Genomic DNA, 21478 nt, shown 5'->3' with positions numbered 1-21478 from the left:
GGCCTATATTAGCCCAACCCTTCCTTTCCTTCCCCTCTTCCCTCCCTCCTATCCCTTGCCAAACAGGATCTGTAGGATCTTACAGAGTCATTTTCTCAGGAGACAGGAATGTCAGAACACAAGGCCTGCTGCCTGCTGGAACATGCACCCTACATTCCCTCAAACTTACAGGAAAGCGTCCCGAATGTGTTGCTCACGCATCCATTTAATTTCCACGCAGTGTGTGGCAACAGCTCTCTGTGTAAAGCGTGTGCACCGGACGTGTTGCAGACACACCTTGACTCACTACTGAAATTAGATTGTCTGGTACACCACCCTGCCCAGGGTTTGCAAGGTGACTCGACGACGTTGACTGTAAATGGGGTTTTATTCAGTTTGTGGCATCGTTAGTTAGACAAAAATACGACACTTTTCATTTGTAATCTGATGCTTTTTTCATGAGACTTAACAAATATGCCTTTACAAATGACACAAAACACAAAACGATTGAAGGATTTTTGAAGTTTTTATTTTTCCAAAGTCTTTTTGAAAGTCTTTGTTTTGTGTAAAGCTTAGAAGCGTGATATCATACAGCAGACAGGCAAGTCAGTTAGACTCTAAGCAACCCCTTTTACATCTGAATATAAATATAATACAACGATATGTGGCATTCAGACTGCGTTAAAAGAATGACACAAAATCAAAGAAATGTGAAGGATTACTTGGCTGATTTCTCAATCATCCCACATCACCATGCGTAATCCGATGCTATGGACAAGCAGAGGACAGAAATGTAACAAACGAGGACGTCCCAATTTATGCTACATTCGTCTGCGTCAGCGTGCCTGAAGTTTGGACACGCAGAGGTCCAAAGTGACGGCACTCCTGCATCTGTTAGCTTGCCCTCTCAACACTAGCGCTGGCATTTCCATTGCTCAGCAAGCAGAGCTGCACGCAGTGAAATGGTAAAAGTCACAAAGTCCACTTTCTTTCCACATTTCTGCTTTAATTGACAGACCAGTGGCCGGAAGCCGGCGATGAGCTGCTGGCGGACTCTTTGTGGGACTGATTCGGGCTGTGGCTGTAGGTCGGGGAGTGAGTATCACTTGGACTGCTGGGAGGTGTGGAAGAACAGGAGGAAGACTTGGACTTAATCTGCAGCCACTTGTCTCCCAGAGCCTTGGCAAAGTGGTCATCGACAGACACGCTGATGGAGAGCTGCTGGGAGCGAGCTTTCTGGTAGTTGACGCCGAGGCTCCTCTGGAAATGCTCCTCAACCACATGGTCGTAGTCGCATTTGGAAATCACTGGAGGAGAAAGGGTGAATGACAAACCATCACATACACACCTCGGTGAGTCAGGAAAAGTGAGCGGATATCTGATGCACGCATGACGATGAGGGAGTGACCGTCTGCTGCGTGAGCTCATTGACGAGCGTGAGACTGACCTGATGAGTGGCTTCTGTGGACCTCGGATCTGCAGGAGGGGTTTCGTGAGGAGGAGACGCAGGTGATCACAGATGGACGCATCTGGGGAAAGAAATAGATGCGGCATTAATTAGATCAAAAGACACAGGAGAAGGACTTTTTTTTTTTTGCACTTAAAACGTTAATGTTTTCCATTTTTCCTCTCCAAATGCTAAATATCACTTAAACCTGACTGTACACTTCGTCCCACTGCAGAGAACTACTGTTCAATTAGAAAGTAAAATGGTTTGAAAACCCATTAAACTGGTTGGGTTTGCCCATGAAAGATCACTCCCAGTGTGGTGGCAGATGCAGGTCAAAGACAGAGCAGTCTGTTTGGTCTTGTTGATGGCATTCCTCCCTCCATTGCTCACATTTTCTTCCCGAATCCGGCTGGATTGCATAGCTCGAACAAGCTTAGGCCTGCACGCGCTGCTGGAGGAAGAATGTCTGTGCAGTTGGATTCACTGACTACAGATGGAAAATGTACCACTGCTGTGGGTAGCCTGGAGCTACACTGACACTACAAAGGGAACATACAGTGCTCCCACTTTTCAGGAGGTTTGACAGCCCAAACATCCATGATGTTTGGGAAATCACACCCAGCGTGATGCGGGCACACGCAGCACTTGTTTTTTTGTTTTTTTGTAAATTACCTGGATTGGAGTGGCTGCAGAGCTTTTAGTCTTTTCCTCTGTGCGTTCAGGGTCTTTTCTTGGCTTCTTGATGAGGGCGAGTGGTTCATCCATGACCGGTGTGTAGTACACATGGGTGGGCAGAGGGCTGGTGGGGCTGGGCGTTGGGCTCCAGACTCCTCCGGTGGACGAGGGGCTCTGCGGCCTGTTGAACACCGCCGCTGCTGGTGCTGCTCTCTGGGCAGCTTTGCCAACGCTCCTGCTCAGCGCCCGCTCTCGCCTGAAAGATCAGAAAATGTCTCATCTCTTGGAGAGAATATGCACCCGATAAATCACATTTCAGTGTGAACGATGAGCGGAAACATGAATACGTGAGTTTGACCGACCTTTCCTCCAATGTCAGGCCTCTCTCGTGGCTGCGCTTGCGTTTGATTGGATACACTGTTGGCACTCGAGCCCGGTCATTCGTGATGTGCCTGTATCTGTCTTCGCTTCTGAGGTGTGGCTGACCTGAAAAACAAAATTAAAGTGCAGAGTTAGAATAAGAAGCTTTTAAAAGTAACGTCCCATCACAACCGTTTTGGCTTTGTTTCATTGTCTAGAGCCAATTAATCTGCCAAGACAAATGACCACATACTGGCAGTGATGATTTTACTACGTTAACAATAGTGTGTGTCACTCACTGGTGAGTAACTGCTTGTTTTGATACGTGACATCAACCTGCATGACAGCTATTCGTGGGAAAATGTTTTTTTTTTTTTTAAACACCGTTAATTGTAAACTCCGTTAACTCGTAGAACTCGATCTACCTGATGAGTGAGGCTTACAACACCACACAGCTGATTCAATGCTAACGGTAAATGTTGTTTTTCTGCATAATGTTGGCGCTCAGCCCCATCGCTCAGTCCAAAGGGCACAATCAACAGGTTTTGTTATTGAAGGGGTGCCATGCAGCTAGCAGCGTTCAGTGTCTGAGGCCCCTGATCTGGGCGGCACCCATTTGTGAAAGGGCCATCAAGGAGAACGCACGGTGGATTTCTGCAGCTGCACAAGTTGAAACACATCAACAAGAAGCTGATGATGTCAGCGACGAGCTGAAGAGGAGATGAAATCTATGTAGAGATTTAATAGATGATTTTAAGGCCTTTTCATAAAGGTGAATCAAAGCTCCCAGAGCGCTGGTCTCACATCAGTGAGCTCACATGTTCAAAAGTCATGCATACAGTCAAAACACAGCATTGTTTGAAAATGTAGTGGCAGCGTAATTACACTGTGGCCCATTGTTTGACGGCTAACACTTGAAAATCCACAGTGATGGGGCAGCAGGAGTCCTTCAGAGCTCCTTCAGCTGTATTCAAATGTGTCACTCAGTGTTTGAAAAGAAGCCACAGTAGCATGTGCGACCTCACAAAACCAGAACAATACGGTGATTATCTGTTTCAAGTGAAAGACAATAGACGTTGTTCTCAGTGTCTTCGCAGCCTAAGTGCTCGCTCCAATCCACATTCCCTACTGGCTGAACTCTCCAACACCTGTGAGCTGCTCCTTCACACCGACTGCCAATGTGGAGGTGGGGGGAAGGTATAACCACACCTATGCTGATTTTCTAATGCCTCAGGCATGGATATTTCTTCCTTATTAGCAGCGAGAATATGCTTCCTGACCTTCTGTTTTGCTGCGTTTGATCAGATTTTGGGGATATCTGACAGAAAATCAGTGGAGCTGTGAGTGAGAGCACAATTTACAGGATCTTAGTTCAAGCTCGAGGACTTAAAAAGACAATGAGTATTAATGGGGAGTCCTTCACTTTCTGTAGATTACCTGTTTGAAATCGATCTGTCTTTTCTTTATGACAAAAAAGCAAAACCCATTTCACAAAGCTTATTTTATAAGCTGAAAGATATTATTGTTATGTATATGTATTTTCAAGTGACTGTCAACACATCTGGTTCTTTCCATCTGATATTGTATTTACACAAATATCCTGCAAATAACATGGAGAAATGCCACCGCAATACACACAGGTGACAAAAAAGGTGACATGACACAAGATCTAAACAGCTGATGCTTAATTCTCCTGATCCAGATAATACAAGTTTTCACTGTCATCAAGCAACATGAGGCAATAAAAGAAAAGACATAATGAAACTCACCTTCTAAAATGTAGACCTTGAAGCCGCTGCTCATCCGAGTGATGTAGTGGAAATTAGCCACGGCCATGGCTCCTCGTCTTTGTCCGATGAAGCCAAACACGCAGGAACACCTCGGCTGCTGGATCTCACAGGACACAATGAGCCTCAGTTTTAGATTGTATTGGAAAGGTAATGAGATGCTGGGTCTGTGCTCAGCCAGGTAAAGTATCAGGTGAGGGCAGATAGGTGGCTTCCCTGTGACTCACTCCTCGGAGAGATCAGATTGGCTGCTGTCTGGGCCAATCCAAAGCCCTCATTCATTCAGGTTGTTATTGTTCCTCGGAGAGCGCACCGCTCTCAGAGGTGGAAAGTGTGGTTGCTAAATGTCACAGCACCACAGAATCCACACGATTAGAGAAGCTTCTGCCTCATTCAGCACTTTCTTTTCTGCACAGTGTCACCACATGAAAATACACCTTTCGGGTCGTAAATCTCCTTTTTCACACATTTTTTCGATTGATCCCTGAGGAAAGTGAAGTGTGCCTATTGTTTCCCTGCTCGTAGTCTGCACCTGTCCCACTCCCCTCCCTCCCACCTAATCTGCAATCTCACCAAACTGCATTTTTTCGAGCTCTTAGCCCACCGGAGCTCCAGTCATTCCGCTGACCTGCCCGTACACGCACGCAGCTGCACTGTGTGCCTGCCTCACCGCTAATCCAAAGGCTTTTGTTGATGGCCAGACAAAGAGTCCTAAGTCCTGAAAATGCTGCTGCCATGAGAACAATCTTGCCTGAGCATACTGAGGAGTTTGGCCACAGGCAGAAAGTCTTTGGAGGCCACTCGCTCAGATCCTCCGTGTGGCACTGCTGAAAAAGAATTAAGTGTGTCATTAATACGAGGATGTGTGCAAACACGTCAATCATATTGTGTGATTGACGTGTTTGCACAATAGTAAAAAATGATCATCTGTGCTGGCCTGCTATTGGCTGATCCATATTCAATCCATTTAATACTGCTGGTGATTACTGTCCCCACAGAGTGATTGAAGGTTGGTTCAGCAGTGAGAAGGAGCTGCACAAATAAAGGTCTGGCTGTGAATAGATGCATGAAAACTGTTCTGCTGAGCTCAATTTAAGCTCAGCAGTGCCCCCCCAAGTCATGCACAGCAACAGCATGCCATGAAACCCTGCTCCAGGGTACTGCGTCTGCGTTTTAAAGTGCTGTTTACTATATACTCATCTTGAAAAACACGTTTGCTCACTGCCACGTTCCACGCAGTGTAAATATTTGAAAATACACCAGAATCTGGGTCTAAAGTGCGTTGAATCTGTGGTCCTGGGACCAAGTTTTTCTTCTTTCTTGCTTTGTTTTGTTACCTTAATGCTAATAAAAGAGAGCTGATTAAACACTTAAACTGTTAGCATATTAACAGTGTATTTGTTTCAATACATGAGACGTAGCCCAGCCGATAACACGACTCCCAGGATACTGTGATACTCCCGTATGAGAAACTGTACATCCTCTATGGATCTTCTGAGTAGTAGAGAAGAAGAAGAAGAAGAAGAAGAATCAGGGGGAGACATTCCCCTTTATTGTCACACACACATGCACACAGCACACGGAGGTGAAATTTGACTTCCGCTTTTGACCCATCCTGGTCGTCCTTCCTCCGCGGCAGACCAGGAGCGGTGGGCAGCCAGACCGGCGCCCGGGGACCCATCTTCGCCGTCACCATTGGTCAGGTGGTGATCTTCTTGCATGTTTTTAGTGGGGGTATATTTTACGGAGGATACCCCAGGTGAACACGGGGAGAACATGCAAACTCCACACAGAAAGGCCCTCCTCGAGCAGCAGGCACCGAAGCATGGTGGAGGACACACCCAGTGCCCGCAGCGAGATTCGAACCCGGGAGGAAGTGTTTCCACTGCAACGTGATCAGAGTTCAGCTTATAATTAATTACACAGCTGTTAATGCTGTTTGTCAGATGGGGACTGAAACAACAGGCATTAAGAAGACAAAACACAGGCCGTATATCGATTCTGCAGTAGATACAGTAGATAATGACAGCTGTGATATTTATAGAAATCAGCAAACACTTTAAAGATTTACTTTGCTTTGTGGAGTTTTTCATGCTCTGTGAGTGAAGGTGGTCCCATCACTGTCACGACTGAGATGAACAGAGACGTAAACAAGCAGCCTACATCAAAAATCAAATATAAATAACTTTCTTGTCAAAACCTTTTTAAAGGCACACTTATTTTGTAATGCAGGAAGTGAAATATTTCATTTTAACACCACAGACCTTCACTTCTAACAAAAGTACAAATTGAAACAGATATTTTTTGTTTCACATGAGCAGCAGCAATAAAACACTAATCTTTCATTATTTCGTCAGCATGAAACAGGCTGTTTGATGGTGAACCAGGCCATTATTCCCCTGGTGCAGGTCAGAACTGCAAAGTGTGTCAGCGTTCACTGTGATGCCACAGTGCAGTTTCCATAGTGGAGGCCTGGGACTCCCTGGGGGGTCTGTGTTGATCACTGGCTCGGGGTATCACCAGCGCATCTCTCACGATCAGCGTTGACTCTGCTGAAAAGTAACACCCGGTGTCAGCGGCCTGCCAGCCCAGCAGCCGCCGCTGCTTTATTGAACACAGCAGGATGCGATATCACATCAACATGCGCCCCGCGGAGTCAACAGCATGCTCGTGTCTGACAGTGAGCAACGCCCCTGTCACCCTGCTCTCATCAGCACCACCATCATATCCCGACACAGAGCTGCGTCAAGCCGGACAAACACCGGCTGAACAACACCGGAAGTGTAATAACATTCCTGCACTTGAATCCCTTCATAGAATCACATTTCCATATTTGGAATTAAAAAATATACTATTAACATTACATTTTGTGTTTGATTTTCATTGGCCAAGATGCATCACTTCAAAATCCAAAAGGAAAAAAAATGAATAAATAAAATCCAGCAACAGCATAATAGACGAGCGTTTATTTTGAAAGCAACACCCGGAAGTCCCCTTCCTCGCACACCGCCTGCCTTGACGGTGGTCCAGGCTCGCAAGCTCCCTTCCCTCAGGATGACTGGGAGTGACGCAGGGCAGACGGAAAAACTGGGGCTTGAGGGGAAGGACAGGGAGAACGGCGGTGATGCGGGAAGGACTGAAGCTTTAATTTCACAGGTTCAAGCCCGATGCACGACCCGCCCGCCCGCACAGAGGACATGAGAGACACGTACATGTAGGCTTTCCTGGGAGAGACGACAATAAGGCATCTTCACCTCATCGCTGGGGCGGATCACTTTACGATACACTCCCAGGTAGGCTTCATCATGCCCTGTTATGACAGTTACTACATTAGTGGTTTCTTTGATGTGTAGGTTTATTAACAAAATCAGACATAAATCAGATACAAACGAGAAAATCATTGATTTAAACTGAGTCAGCCGCGTGGACCCTTATGTTTTCATCTATTGCCAAGAGGCTGTGTGATGGTTTGCTTTACCTTAGCTAATTCCTGAAGCTACTCAGTCACGATTCCTTAATCAAATATTTAAAATCTGCTCTAAGTGATAACGCAGGCTTGTTTCTCTTTAGGCGTCACTGATCCCACACCTGCACATGGAAAAGTAGCCTAGTCATTCCTTTTTCTTATTGAGCACCAAGTTGTTAGTCGCATCCACTTGGAGGATATTTGGACACCTCTTCCCGTCATTTTATTAAGCCTCCATCATGAACTACCTGCGTCGACGACTCTCGGACAGCAATTTCATGTCCAACCTGCCCAATGGCTACATGACCGATCTCCAACGCCCCGACCCGCCGCAGCAAAGCCCCGCAGTGTCGCCGGGGCCGTCGGAGAGGCGCCAGTCCACCAGCCAGCCGCAGCCTGCAAGTGGAGGCTCCGGCTTCTTCTCATCCATATCCAATGCTGTCAAACAGACCACAGCAGCCGCGGCTGCGACCTTATCCGAGGCGGCGGACCGGGCAGGAGTCTCCAGCAGCGCCAAGATCCTCCTGGTTATCGATGACCAGCAGACCGATTGGTAAGAGCAGTGCGCATTGCCAGCGCGGTGCCTCGTCTAGACAGAAATGTGTGCCAGACCGTGGGTTGCAGGGGCCTAACATCTAGAAGGTCATATGATTCATCCAGTGCTGTGAGATACATCACGTGTAGCAGCCCGCTGGCTTCTCGCACACACCAGAAACACCGTTTGTGCGCTCGCAGTGCCATGGCAGAGGCGCAACAGACTGAGGGCAGAGGAGCCATTTTCATCAGGCGATCAGCTGTTGCTTGCGTCGAAGTAATCTTGGATTCTGCTATTAATATTCTTAAAACGATGCCAGTGCCCTGGTGTGGGCTGATGCCACCATGATGATGCAGGTATTTTCAAACCGAGTGTCTGTAAAGGCCAATTCTGCACAGGAAAATAGACGCAGGGCAGCCAAGCGTCTCAGCAGCGCACACTCCGCATGCTTATCAGAGCTTTGCGCACAGGCACTCTTGTCTCAAAATGACACCCTAGATGACAATAAACCAAGCAGATCTGTGCACCATCACATCAAAACCCTTCCATCCCTCAGTATGGAGCCCATGTGGTTCTCTCACTCTGCCGCTGCAGGCAGGAGGTATGGACATTCATGCAGAGGACCAGTATTTATGTCCTTATGTCAAATTCACGTCTCCTTCTGCACCCTGTAGGTTAAAATAATGTTAGATAAGCTACTTAATTTAGCTTTACCTTTCTGTTTATGTTGCATGTTGCCTTCAAAGGGCTGAACCAGCCTAAATCTGATGCACTGGCAGCAGTTACAGTCGTCACAGCGCTGTATGCAGCTTACTGTCACTAATAGATTATTGTGTCTGTGAAAAACAGCGTCGTCTTCCATCATGTCAGCTTATTTGCTGTGCCTGGCTTCACGTTTTCATCAGCCAGGAGCTTTGAAAGTGTTCTAGGAATGCTGGAGAAAAGGGCAGCTGCCATGAGAAACGTACAAAATTAATTTTGTGTTTTGCATCTGCATGCAATCACATTCAAACCCTCGTTTCACACACAGGGTGAAGGTCTTCAAAGGAAGGAAGGTCCACGGTGAATTTGACATCAAGGTAGAACAGGTGGGTTTCACGTATGTATCCATCTATTGCATTCTGTGTTAGTGTTCATCTTTGCTCCCCACCAGGAGGACAGGGGACTAAAATCAGCCCTGGAGATCCTGGACCAGGTGAGAGAAACCAGCCCTGGTTTACTGACCTTTGAGACCAGACCTTGAACTTCAGTTTGAGGGACGTCTCATCAGACTTTCATAAGACTTGAGTGTTTTGTGTTGTTTTGATGGATGTCAGGACCTGGATGCTTCACTTCCCTCTAGATGAAGGCATTATTATAGGATGAGTTGATTGTATTTATTGCTTGTCAACATTGTCTCTAAAATCAGGTATAAATTGTCCATAAAAATGTCCCCCTGTCCATATCACACATCCTTTGTCTTCGCTCTGAAGCTATTTTCTCATGCAGTGTCATGTGTAAATCACTCGAGGAGCCTTTTTGTAAATCTTATTCTTTTGTCCACTTGTGTTTTAGGTGCACTGATCATCATTAGGCTTCAAATCAACATAAACTGATTCATGGTTTTTTAATAGATAACAGGAGGCTCATCGCGTGTAATCGGAGCTGTTACTGTGTTCACAGAGTCCTCAGAGTGATAAATGTCCCAGCGTCCAGTTCACAGGAGAGGGGACCGCTGCTTTCATCCATTCATTTTCTTGACATCTGATTATGAGAAGCACATTTTGTTTGACTCCACAAACCTGTTCTGTGTAATGCGTGTGTGCAGTAATGCATTCCAGTGTAATCTGTCCTAAAGACAAACTGTTTGTGTGCTCTAACAGCTGACCAGTGAAAGCTGTGGTGAGTGTGTGAGTAGTAATGTGCAGCCTGATAACAGTGTTTACTGATGAAGTCCGTGTCGGGCGCTTTGTGCTCTAATCCAGCCAGCAGCAGTTTGAGGAGACCCTGAAAGTTTTCAAATCTTTTTCTCCGCCTCAGGCATTTTCTTCCATTCCTATTTTTGTTCTCTACTTCATTGCGGTTCCGTTATTTCCCCTGTGGCCTCTTAAGAATACGCTTCAGATAAAATCTGCCGTCTTGTAATCGTACCCTGTTCAACATGGCTCATGCAGAGGTGGTTATTCGCTGCCCTCCTGCTCTGATCACACTGTTTTTATGGTGTTTGGTGGGGACTGACCATGAAATTGTCCTTTTAGGCAGAGTTCTCTGAAATCAACCTGGTGGCCAATTCCACAGGCACCTACAATGTGGACATTGATGCAATCAGGAATGGGCATAAGGTTACAAAGTAAGTACTCGGCAAATTATTTCTGGTTAAGAAAGCTTGATAATCCACAGTGCTGCTGCAAATTTGAGGCTCTGTTGAAATCTCCTGAAATGCCACCACACCCTGCGTGGCAGTGTCTCCTGACGGCTGTTTGTCTTGCAATGCAGTTTAATGTTTCGCCAATGTCCTCTGTCCCAGATCCTTTAAGCCAGACTTTGTGCTGATCAGACAGCATGCCTTCAGCATGGACAAGAATGGGGACCACCGGAACATGGTGATTGGACTGCAGTACGCCGGACTGCCCAGCGTTAACTCTTTGCACTCTGTCTACAATTTCTGTGACAAGCCATGGGTGGTAAGAATTACTGAGTGAATTCATTTGAAACCACATTGAATCCAGCTGCACAGACATGAAACTTATGGATTACAGTTATGGATTAGAAATGCTGCACCTGAAACATTTTGTGTGTGTTTCAGTTTGCTCAGATGTCTAGACTCTTCAAGCTGCTGGGCCCAGAGGAGTTCCCACTGATTGAACAGGTTTACTATCCAAATCACAAGGAAATGGTGAGTCCTTTGCCATCTGCTGTCCTCCGCTCTCTCCTCCCCCTTCCCACTCGTGCTGATGGGTACGTCTTCATGCTAAGCAACCCTTAAAGAGACACACACACACACACACGCACAGAGGCAGGTCTTCTCTCTGCATTGGTCACATTTAAGGAGGGTAATTCACTTACATGTCAATATTCCATCTCATGTAGCAGCTGAGGCCGATCTCGTTTCCTCGGGAGTGGCTTGTTTTTTTCCTTCTGGGTATTTCTTTTAATTATTTGTGTGCCAAGCCGGTGTCAGTACGGTAAAACTGAGTGTGTTGGTGCAGAGCAGTCATCTCCACCCCTGCAGTCACAGGCTGACAGCACTCGGCTGGTTTTCAAGCCGTCAGCATGAATCACAATTTCCTGCTCAAACAGTGGCATTTGTCACTTCTGTTTGATTGAAACGGATAAAAAATCTGTGTTTTAATCATTGGAGTACTATGATGAAACTCGTTTATGAGTCGTCTGTGTGTGTGATCATGCTGCTGTTACAGATCACCTCCCCTCGGTTCCCTGTGGTGGTAAAGATGGGCCATGCTCACTCAGGAATGGGAAAGGTAGTACTGCAACACTCAATTCACTGTGAACACAGTATTTCTGGGACCCTTAATGCCCGTGTGTTTATATTTGACCTTTGCTGTCCCAGGTGAAAGTGGACAATCAGTATGATTTTCAAGACATTGCCAGCGTTGTGGCACTGACCAAGACTTACGCCACGTCTGAGCCATTCATTGATGCTAAGTACGACGTCCGCATCCAGAAGATCGGTGACAATTACAAAGCTTACATGTGAGCGACATTCTGCTGTCTTCAGCTGTAAAAATGTCCGCACGCTGGCGTATAATTATAACAAATGCAGATCGTTTAACATGAAAATTAGTTTTTAATTTTAACTTTAACAGGAGAACATCAATTTCTGGGAACTGGAAAACCAACACTGGCTCATCTATGCTGGAACAGGTGGCCATGTCAGACAAGTAAGAGCTCAGAAATGCAGATGAGATGAGAAACAGTACATCCTGTGATGCCTCGCTGGGCTGTTAAAGCTCGATTTAACATGTTATTACAGGTACAGAATGTGGGTGGACTCGTGTGCTGACATCTTTGGAGGGTTGGATATCTGTGCTGTGGAGGCTCTACATGGTAAAGATGGCAAGGACTACATCATCGAGGTACTAGCCGGCAGTATGATGATATCAAAGGAGTGTTTGTGGTCATAAGGGAAATCCATTAAATCCACCATCTTGTTGATTTTAAGGTTGATGACTGTTCAATGCCGCTGATTGGAGACCAGCAGGACGAGGATCGCATTCAGATCGCAGACCTGGTGATTTCTAAGATGAACCAGACCGTTCCTCAAACGTCCAGCTCTTCCACAGTCCGTGCTGCAGCGGGACAGCCAGCACAGGTACCCTCACCTCAGATACTCAACACCTGCTGCAGTGAACTCTCACCTTTCTTTAGTGTCTCCACTTAAATTAGTAAAAAAAAAAGTCAAGCCAGGTCTGTTTTTATTTAGGTTGCATGGTCACACGCAAGGTCTCTCAGAGCAGCTTCCTTTAAGAGAGAAGATGCAAACAAAACACAGAAAATTCAACAGGAAAGCAGCGACATCAGACGCACAATGCACTGCACTGCATACAGATACACACTCTATAATATACAGTGAAAGACGTACATGTCCAAGTGTATGTAGTGTCCATCCACACGAGGCTTTAAAGATCACAGCAAGGACCTTTAAGTGTAGAATTTGTGTTATGAGGTTGACCTTTGTGTTATTATGTGAATTCTAGCATCAGCGCTTTGACTAAACTTGAGGCAGTTGGTGGAAACACTGCAACAGAAAACGAGCCTGCAAGTGTTATAAAAATGAAGAATACAGTCTTTTTATTGTATCGATTCAGAGGACAGAAACAGGTCAGACATCAATATCTGCAGCACTTTGACTGTGAAAGCCATCAAAATTTATGATAATGTCTGAAAATATATGTCTGCGTGGACCAACGCTTGTGTTTCAGTCTCACAGTCATTTGTATTCAGGTGCATTGAGTGAGCTGAGTGAGTACTTCTGAGGTATCAGACAAGCATTTTCAAAGATAGATGTCATATATGTACAGGCTCGTTCTCTCAATATTGTTTTCTGTCATTGTTTTCTTCCTGGTTTGATGCATATTTACAGGATCCTCTGTTCTTTTAACCTGTGTGTGTTTTGTAGAAGGCAGTGTCTCCTCAGCCTGTCTCACAGCCCAGAGTACCACAGCCTCAACAGCGCCCCTCCCCTCAGGGTAAGAACCTCTAAAGTGATTGTTTTCGTTTAGAAATCTTATTTCTTTATCTCCAAGTGTAGGCAAGGCTGTGAGGAAAGTACTCAACGGGATGGCTGCTTTTGTTTTTCTCCTCCAGGTGGTCCTCAGCAAAGTCCCCCATCTCATCAACGCCCACAACCTCAAGGCCAACCTCCTGCACAGGCCCAGCAACCCGCTGCCAGCTCTGCTCCCGCTGACCCCAGTGCCCCAGCTAAGGCTAACCAAGGACCTGCAGCCCAGCCACGGGCAGCAGGTCAGGGAGCTCCTCAAGGCCAGAGAACTCCCTCTGGTCAGGGCTCTCCTCAGAGAAGCCAGGGAGGTTCACCTCAAGCTCAGAGGCAACAGTCTGTCTCCCAGCAGCAGCAGAAACCAGGAGGTCCTGGCCAGAAACCTCCAACAGGTCAACCCCAGCAGCAGAGGCCCACCCAGCCCCCGAGGCAGCAGTCACAGGGGGGGTCACAGCAACAGAGGGCTCCCGGCCGTCCTGGGGCACCCACCACCCAGCAGCCTCGATCTGCCGCTCAAGGCCAGGGGGGCCCGGGAGGACGACCCCCGCTGCAGCAAAAGCCTCAGCCCCCACAGAAGCCGAGTCAGGACAGCCCGGCTGTGGGCGGCTCTCCTCAGCTGAAGTAAGTAGCTGTATGATAAATGATTCGGGATCAGCTTCCTCTCATTTTTCATAAAGTGAACCTCGCAGTTGATCTGAGCAGAAGGTCTTTTGATTCGTTTGCCTGCAGTGAGATGTGCATGCCTCGTGGGAAATCTACTCCGTGACCCGCCTGAATGTGCATGATTTATCGATTCTTACATTTTTCAGTCCTTCAGCGCAAAACATAACATTTCAGATCGTCCGGAGAGATCGCGACATTAAAACAACAACAAGCGGAGGCTGGCTCGCAGTTCATAACCATAATGAATCTGTCACATCTGTCACGACATGTTCTAGGATGCAGGTGACCAAATTCTCCAAATCAGTGAGACAACATAACTGTAAGGACTTTGAACGGTTTCATTAAAACACATTTCCACTATCAAAAATAGACAATATTTCATGTTTCGCTGCATATAATCAAACTGCTCTTTTTGTGCTGCGCTGCTGGCTGAACGACGTTTTAAAAAAGATGAAGATAAGCTCAGAAACAGACCATTTGTGACTGCCGACACCTTGTATGTCATTTTGATTTAGAAGCTGTCAAAGCTGCACAAGTATACTGACATTTCTTCAGAAATCTTTCCAGTGGTTTTCACTTCAAAAGAGTCTGACGGCTGCTTCTGCCTTAGCGGTCAAAACGTTCTCCCGCAGTAGTTTTCATGGACGAATGACTCACATAATCCTGCTTTTGGATGATATTAATTGGACTGCATTATGCTCTCTTGAAATAGAGACATTAAACACTCGCCATCAGTCCCTGATAAAACATGCGTCACTTTGCATCCAGACAGTCATTCACTATTCATATCATATCAAACTGTCGCTTGAAATGATAAGGAAATACTGAATGACCGCAGAGGAAGAATGCGCTTTGATCATCTTTTACTGAGCCTTTTCTCCCCGTCTCTCTCTCTCTGTCTCGCCGTGCTCTAGTCTTTTCATTCCATGGGTTTGCTGCATGACTTTAATAGCCTCTCCCTCTCCTCTATTGCCATTTTCCTCTCTTTATAGCAAGTCCCAGTCTCTTACCAATACCTTCAACATTCCAGAAACCCCAGCGCCACGAGCCAGCCTTAGCCAGGATGAGGTGAAGGCTGAAACCATACGCAATCTACGCAAATCTTTTGCCAGTCTCTTCTCTGACTGAGACGGCATAAGCCCCCCTCCCCTCCTCCCACTGACAGAAAGATGGACAGGCAAACTGAAGGACAGATTCCCCCAACGAACAAGGACCAACAGGATGCCGTCTGCAATTCATGTGCATTGACCCTGATATGAAAATGTACACACTTGACACCCACTGCCTAAACAGTTAAAATCTTTTAAAATGAACAAAAAGTCGAACACAGTAAATTCAGGCGCTGATGTCTGAAACATTCCTCGCCTCGCCTCAAGCTTCAGTAAGTCATCTAGTCATTGTGTCTCACGAAACGACACCTTACAAAAGCCTGAATATGCATGAACACGTACACGAAAATAAGAAACAAAATAATGCTCCCACTTGTTTGTTGGTGCCGTAAAGTCATTGTGATCTTTATGTTTGAATTCTGGTTGGTTTGCTGACCAACCGAATGAATTAAGGGACTGTATGAAAATTAGCAGGGTGGAGAGGAGTGATGAAGTTAGGACTCAAAATATTATAGTCCTGGCAAAAGAACCAAATAGTGAAAATATACCTATTACCTATTTTTGAGTAAAGAGCTGCTAAACTTAGAGCCATGAAATGAAAGGACCAACAGCTCTGTCCTGAAGGGCTTCTGCGATATTTTCACCCCACATGTGGCAAAATGCACCTTCATGGCACACACAAAAAAAAACCTCTTTTTGATTTAACGGTTTGATCTCCTTTTATCTAATTACATATAACAGATGAAATTAAACAAATATGGGCAAAGAAACAAAAAAGACCTTCCCCTGCTGACTCAGAAAAGTTAGAAATGACAATACCCTCCTCCATTGTCCCCTAATTTTGGTACAGCCCCTAACTCAGCTCTGCTGCGCACATAGGATGTCCAGTGTTTAGCTAATGCTAGATCTGTTCGAGCTGTTGACCGCTCATGGTGATGTCTTAGCTGCATGTCAACAGGAGGCAATGGTTGCATTTTCCAACCCCTGACATTGGCGCTTGTAACCGTGTTGTCACATGTAGTTGAATTAGTTCGTAGAGTAAAGTAGTAGGTGTTGTGAGTTTGTTGTTGCTGCCACTTTTCTTCCCGTTTTTTGTCGCACATGAACAAAAGCCTGAGAGCTGTCCACCGTGAGCGCATGCCTTACACAGACAAGAGCGTCAGATCAAATGGAGCTGTCTCAGGGATGTCCAATTGATTGTGACACTTGTATGTGGGTGAGGGTCTTCCATTCCAGTTTTGTTGTGGTTGTTTACCAGTGATGAAGGACAAAGCATGCATTTCGATGAGGTAGAATGTTTTTATTATTTCAAATGCAGAGTATACTGCAAAATTATACTTGAATACAGTGACACTGACTGATGTATGAAGTCTACATTTTCAGGTTTATTCATCTGCCACATGACAAAGCAGCAACCCGGTGCTCCCACCCCGGGGCGCTGCTGTGTCTGTGACAGGACAGGTGTGGCACAGTAGGATGCAGCATAGGTAACTGTTCAGGTACAGTTAGTGGAAAATTTGATTATTTACACAGACAGTTTCATTTCATACGCCCCTGATTTCAAAGCAATGTAATGTAAAAAACGTCTGACTGTAAACCAGCTACACATCTAGTGGATGTACAGTACGCGAGTGCATTATGTCAGGGTGCAGCTGTTGGGGAGTGCGTTGTGATTTTGCACTTCAGTGACTGCGGCCCTGAGTCTGTATCATGCAGTGCAGCGGAGTCTCTGCTTCCACATATGCCTCTCGGTTTTCAACGGGTTCATAGTCTGTAAGAAGAGGCTATACAATAAAGAAATACTGTAAAGGTATAGGAATGTCGACTGTGGGATGCACCTCTGCAGTACATTTAGCACTTCCTGCCACCCCTCCTCCGCACTGACCACCCTTTCTCCGATCACTACTCTGAAAATCCGAACTGTTAGAAAAAAGCGATTCTGTCTCCAGGCACCAAAAACGTCTTCCAGAAGGAGTGCTTTCCATTCGAATGTCGACGTAGTATGGCAATATCATGCTTTTTAGAGAAGACCCAATAGCCAAAAGTATAAAGGAGTCCTGGTTCCCCTGCAGATCCTCCACGCTGCCTGTGTTTATCAGTCTATTTGTGTAGCCACAGTGACCCCTTGTGCTCAATGGTGCATAAACGTGTGAATGTTGTTCTGTGACTGGTCAAACCAAATAGATGTGTCGTACAGAGCTCCGAGTGATGCAGATCGTTACTTCTAGCCCCTGCTGCTACTTGTGCTTGTTGATATTCTGTGTGTCTCTAAACTCTTTCATCTTTCATTTCAACATGTTTGCATTTTGCTTTCAGTTATTTTCTACATGCTTCGTTTTTTTCTATGAAGCAGGACGATCTGGGACTTCTCAGTTTATGCATTAGTGATTCAGGGCATCATTTTTACATTTTACAGTGACTCAGTGTCAGTACGTGACTGTCAGATTTATCGTGGCACAGCTTACTGCCAAGAGAATCAGTAAGAGCAGCCTTGTGTAATTGTTACACTGAGTGTGTAATTTATGAAAATGAGCCATCACGATTAGCATGGATGGTTAACTTTGACAAAATGTCACTCTGTCACTCAGAGGCTTCTTTGCCATATTAAGACGTACCATTCGGCACCTCTTGAGAGCGACAGGATGAGCTGCGACAGCAATGCAGAGACGTAATGTTATGTGTTTATGTTTTTGATATTCACAGAGTTTTTCTTACGTTCTTTGTTGTGGACATATTTGACCGTGAATGTACATTATTTTCTTCGTTTACAGCTAGGTTTATTGTTTTCTAAATGCATCGTATAATCATTGTGAAAAGATGAAATCTTTACAAATTTGAGTGGAACTGATTGTCGGTCGATGCCTGCCAGATTTAAAAACGTACATCGTAAATGTCAGTGCAAGAATCAAAGCTGAGGTTTTTGTTAATCAAAAAATAAGATATTGCATAATGTAAATCATGGTGGATTACTGAATTAAATGTAAAAAATATTTGATGTTATATGCAATGTAGCTATATTATGTGAAAATGAGTATGTTATTATAAGACATGCACATGTCTAATAAAGTCTATGGCCAACAATGATGCTTTGTTTGTTATTGCTGACTGAATATAGAATAATAACACTTCGTCATGTCGGTCCATCCTGGAAGGAGGATTTCCTGTTTTTTGTGCCTGCATCTTATTTTCTTTATTTATTTACTTACTTTTCTGGACTTTTTCCTTTTCCAAATTGAGGTAAGGGTAGAGATAGAGTTGTATGTTGTGCTTATTGTAAAGCCAAAAGACAAAAAGATTTATGAAAATCAATCTGCCATGATGTGACACTGTGAAGTACATCCTGATCGGGAAACTCAAAACATTATTTAGGTTTTATAAAGTCACTGTTTTGTTATTATGCCATTAGCTCTGTGCATGGTAGTGAAATAGAATCTAAGAAATGATCTAAAATGTGAAGTGTGGAAGGAGCTGAAACAAGCCTTAAAGCAATCAAACATGCTCTGAAATGCATTTGTTGCACACTGTGAGCTGAGCACACTCTGCTCATCTGAGCAGGGTTTTAACAGCAGACACTCATGTCACCACAAGGTGGTGTGGGCCTGCAGCTTCACCGCCACAGCCTGCAATTCTGCATGAGATCAATCAGGTTATATAAATCATTTTGCACTGTGATGAGCGTGCCCTTTAATCTCTCCATCTGTTGAATAAGAACTATTCATCATTTTGCAAGTTCTTACTATATGTGCATGGAGCGTGAGGAGGAAATCAGCAAAAACTGGAGATGCATCCTTCTCAAGACATCTTCAAAAATAAAAACATGCTCAGTGCTTCAGTTCAACTGCTCAGATTTCCATTTCTTAGAAATGAGATGTTGGTAAATCACTGGCTGTGGAGTCATTATCATCTTGGTTCTGCTGCAGAGACAACAGTTTTATTAGAGTTTGGTCGTCTGCTGTGCTAAAAACTCCAATGAGGTCTCATTTCCATTGTGTCTTCTGAGACATACATTTTACTTACACAATTCTGAGTCATAATCACACCGAAAACACAAATACCAAAGTGTGCATAATCCTATTAAACAAAGCTAATCTGGCACATGTGAACAAATGGCTCCCTGAAAACCACTCATCGCAGTTCGACTTGTCTTTTCTCTGCGTTAGAATGGCCTAATTCATGGTGTTTGAGGAAAAGCACATGTATTATGTTGCGATATCTTTTGGGCTTTCATTAGGGCTGCAAATGTGAATGGAGCAGCTGCAGCGGAGAGAGGCCGCTCGTATTATGCATCCCCAGTCAAAAGAATGACTGTTTCATTGCCTTGTTTTGTACAAATCAATGCCCGCATCTCCAGCTGAAACAAATACATTAAACCGAGACGTTTTACTTTCCCTCATCCAACTATAAAATGACTTGCCCTCTCTAATATTTGGCTGGTAGGTGCAACGAGGGAGAGGGGTCAATTTTAATCACCGAATGGATCAATTTCTTTTCCCTTTGGAAGTTTTCATTGCAGACAAAAGTGTGTGGAGTGCAAAATCCAATTTGCAGGCAGGACGTTAAATAGCAGCTCGCTCACGAAAGGTCAGTGTGGTTTTTACAGCTCTGTCTGCCTGCTTGCATTTCTTATCCGGCTGCCCAGCGAGCCGTACCCCTCTCACCTATTAAATCTAGGTGTGGTTAGCAGTGAAGATGCTCTTCTGATCAGGAGCGACATGATTTCATACTGAACGTGTTCCGGAAGATAATTACAGTCCACTTTTTATCTACTGTTTGGAAGTCAGCATCATTCACACACACCACTTCACATTCTGAGTCTAAACTAGTAAAGGGATGACTTTAGCATCCTGATAGAGGACAGCAGGCTGTCATTGGACAGTTTCTCTCTATCTGGCAAACTCAGCAGTTCATTCACAAGAAAACAACAGAAAGTAATTTTCTCCCACTACAGTCACACTTTAGATGTTGTGTAATCATTCTAATAAAACTTCTACGACCTTGCAGGTCACAAATAAAGGATTTTCAAGGGTGTTGCCAGCAGTAGTTTTGTTCCGTTACGGACAGAGAGACGACAAAAGGGGAGGGGCACTCACGACTTCTTCTCTGAGCCAGGATATTTCTAGAGCTGACCCATTTAAACAGCCCGGAGAAGCTGCAAGCACAGGTGCATCTGGATGGCTGCAAGTGGCAAGCAGAATGTGTAATTATATACATTAAGTGTCAAAACAGATTTGCATGTGTAATTTGACGGGTGGATGTGCAAACTATGCAGGATTTGAATGAGGAAACATCCCAGCCGTGCGGATTTGTTTCATTCATTTCCAACACTTGAATAAACATTCAAGTGTTTTCTCATTCTTTTGTGAAGAAAAAGAAAAGCTAACGTCAGTCTGCGATTCAGATGTTTTGTTCTGCAGTCAGAGGGGAGTCTTTTACGGGAAACAGTGCCTGCTGCAGCCATTATACATGGCCTACAGCCTCGCACAATTAGTGCAAGTCAGTACTGCTTTGCATTGTACTGCTGTGGGACGGGGAGTGAGAGATATCCATATTTAGAAGGACCTCATTGATTCTTCCTAACCGCGGCACAAAAGATTTGTTGTCCGTCCAGTCTTGAATAGCGGGACCTTAATGACAGCCCTGCATTATAAAACCTCCTGCTGACCTCAATCAGTGTTTGAAAATGTGATGAAACTGAGCAGGAGCTGTTTGCTCAAACCGTAATATAGCTGCATTCTGTTTCTGTGCCGTTACATAACAATATCACAGTGACAATGCACAACCACAAATAATTCACACCATCAGGAGCCCTCGGAAAGAAACTGCTCCCACCGAGAGGCCCGTCTCCTCCTTCCAACTGTGTTCCCCTTTAATAAACTTGCACACATGACTGAGTGAATCCTCAGCCAAAATGGCAGATGATGAAGGATGAGAGAGGACTGTATAGTAAAGATTTAATTAAGACTCACCATGGGATGTCTTACTGTGACTCCAGAGACCAGGACAGAGGAGTTTGTGTTTGCTCACTGCAGCTGTGAATAATATCTACACTATTCTTACTTTGACCTACATGTACTGCGAGGAGGATGTGAGCGAGCCCACACGAGCACGGGCCTTTGTTCCTGTTTCATTTTCAGCGTGGGCCTGCCAGAGGGGCTCTCCTTATGCTAAACCTTATGTTAACTTTAAATTGTCAATCCCTGCTGAGGATAATCAGGGACGCAGGAGACATCCATCCG

The 21478-nt window shown here is 45.1% G+C and overlaps 2 protein-coding genes across 3 annotated transcripts; one reads left to right on the top strand and one right to left on the bottom strand.

The window, feature by feature from the left end:
- Nucleotides 1–565: 565 nt before the first annotated feature.
- On the bottom strand, nucleotides 566–4468 carry vgll4l (vestigial like 4 like). Its single transcript, XM_076729903.1, has 5 exons — nucleotides 4234–4468; nucleotides 2467–2590; nucleotides 2102–2360; nucleotides 1427–1508; nucleotides 566–1286 (listed from the first exon to the last, which is right to left on the bottom strand). The coding sequence occupies exons 1-5, from the start codon at nucleotides 4298–4300 to the stop codon at nucleotides 985–987; spliced, it is 834 nt and encodes a 277-aa protein (XP_076586018.1). The 5' UTR covers nucleotides 4301–4468; the 3' UTR covers nucleotides 566–984.
- A 2788-nt stretch (nucleotides 4469–7256) lies between these two features.
- Nucleotides 7257–18326, top strand: syn1 (synapsin I). 2 transcript variants are annotated; one of them, XM_076729900.1, is made up of 14 exons: nucleotides 7257–7544; nucleotides 7822–8270; nucleotides 9283–9340; nucleotides 10490–10581; nucleotides 10759–10915; nucleotides 11038–11127; nucleotides 11651–11713; nucleotides 11803–11945; nucleotides 12059–12133; nucleotides 12226–12328; nucleotides 12415–12564; nucleotides 13372–13441; nucleotides 13560–14091; nucleotides 15126–18326. In XM_076729900.1, exons 2-14 carry the CDS (start codon nucleotides 7957–7959, stop codon nucleotides 15259–15261), a joined length of 1983 nt encoding a protein of 660 aa, XP_076586015.1. In that variant the 5' UTR covers nucleotides 7257–7544; nucleotides 7822–7956; the 3' UTR covers nucleotides 15262–18326. The 2 variants fall into 2 exon arrangements, with proteins under 2 accessions (XP_076586015.1, XP_076586016.1); XM_076729901.1 differs by having other exon boundaries at nucleotides 7258–7544; nucleotides 15164–18326.
- Nucleotides 18327–21478: the final 3152 nt, after the last annotated feature.

The sequence above is a fragment of the Chaetodon auriga genome, chromosome 5 (genome assembly GCF_051107435.1).
Source record: "Chaetodon auriga isolate fChaAug3 chromosome 5, fChaAug3.hap1, whole genome shotgun sequence".
Classification (NCBI taxonomy): domain Eukaryota; kingdom Metazoa; phylum Chordata; class Actinopteri; order Chaetodontiformes; family Chaetodontidae; genus Chaetodon; species Chaetodon auriga.
The sequence above is the reverse complement of the archived record's forward strand: the minus strand, read 5'-3'. Positions and strand labels throughout refer to the sequence as shown.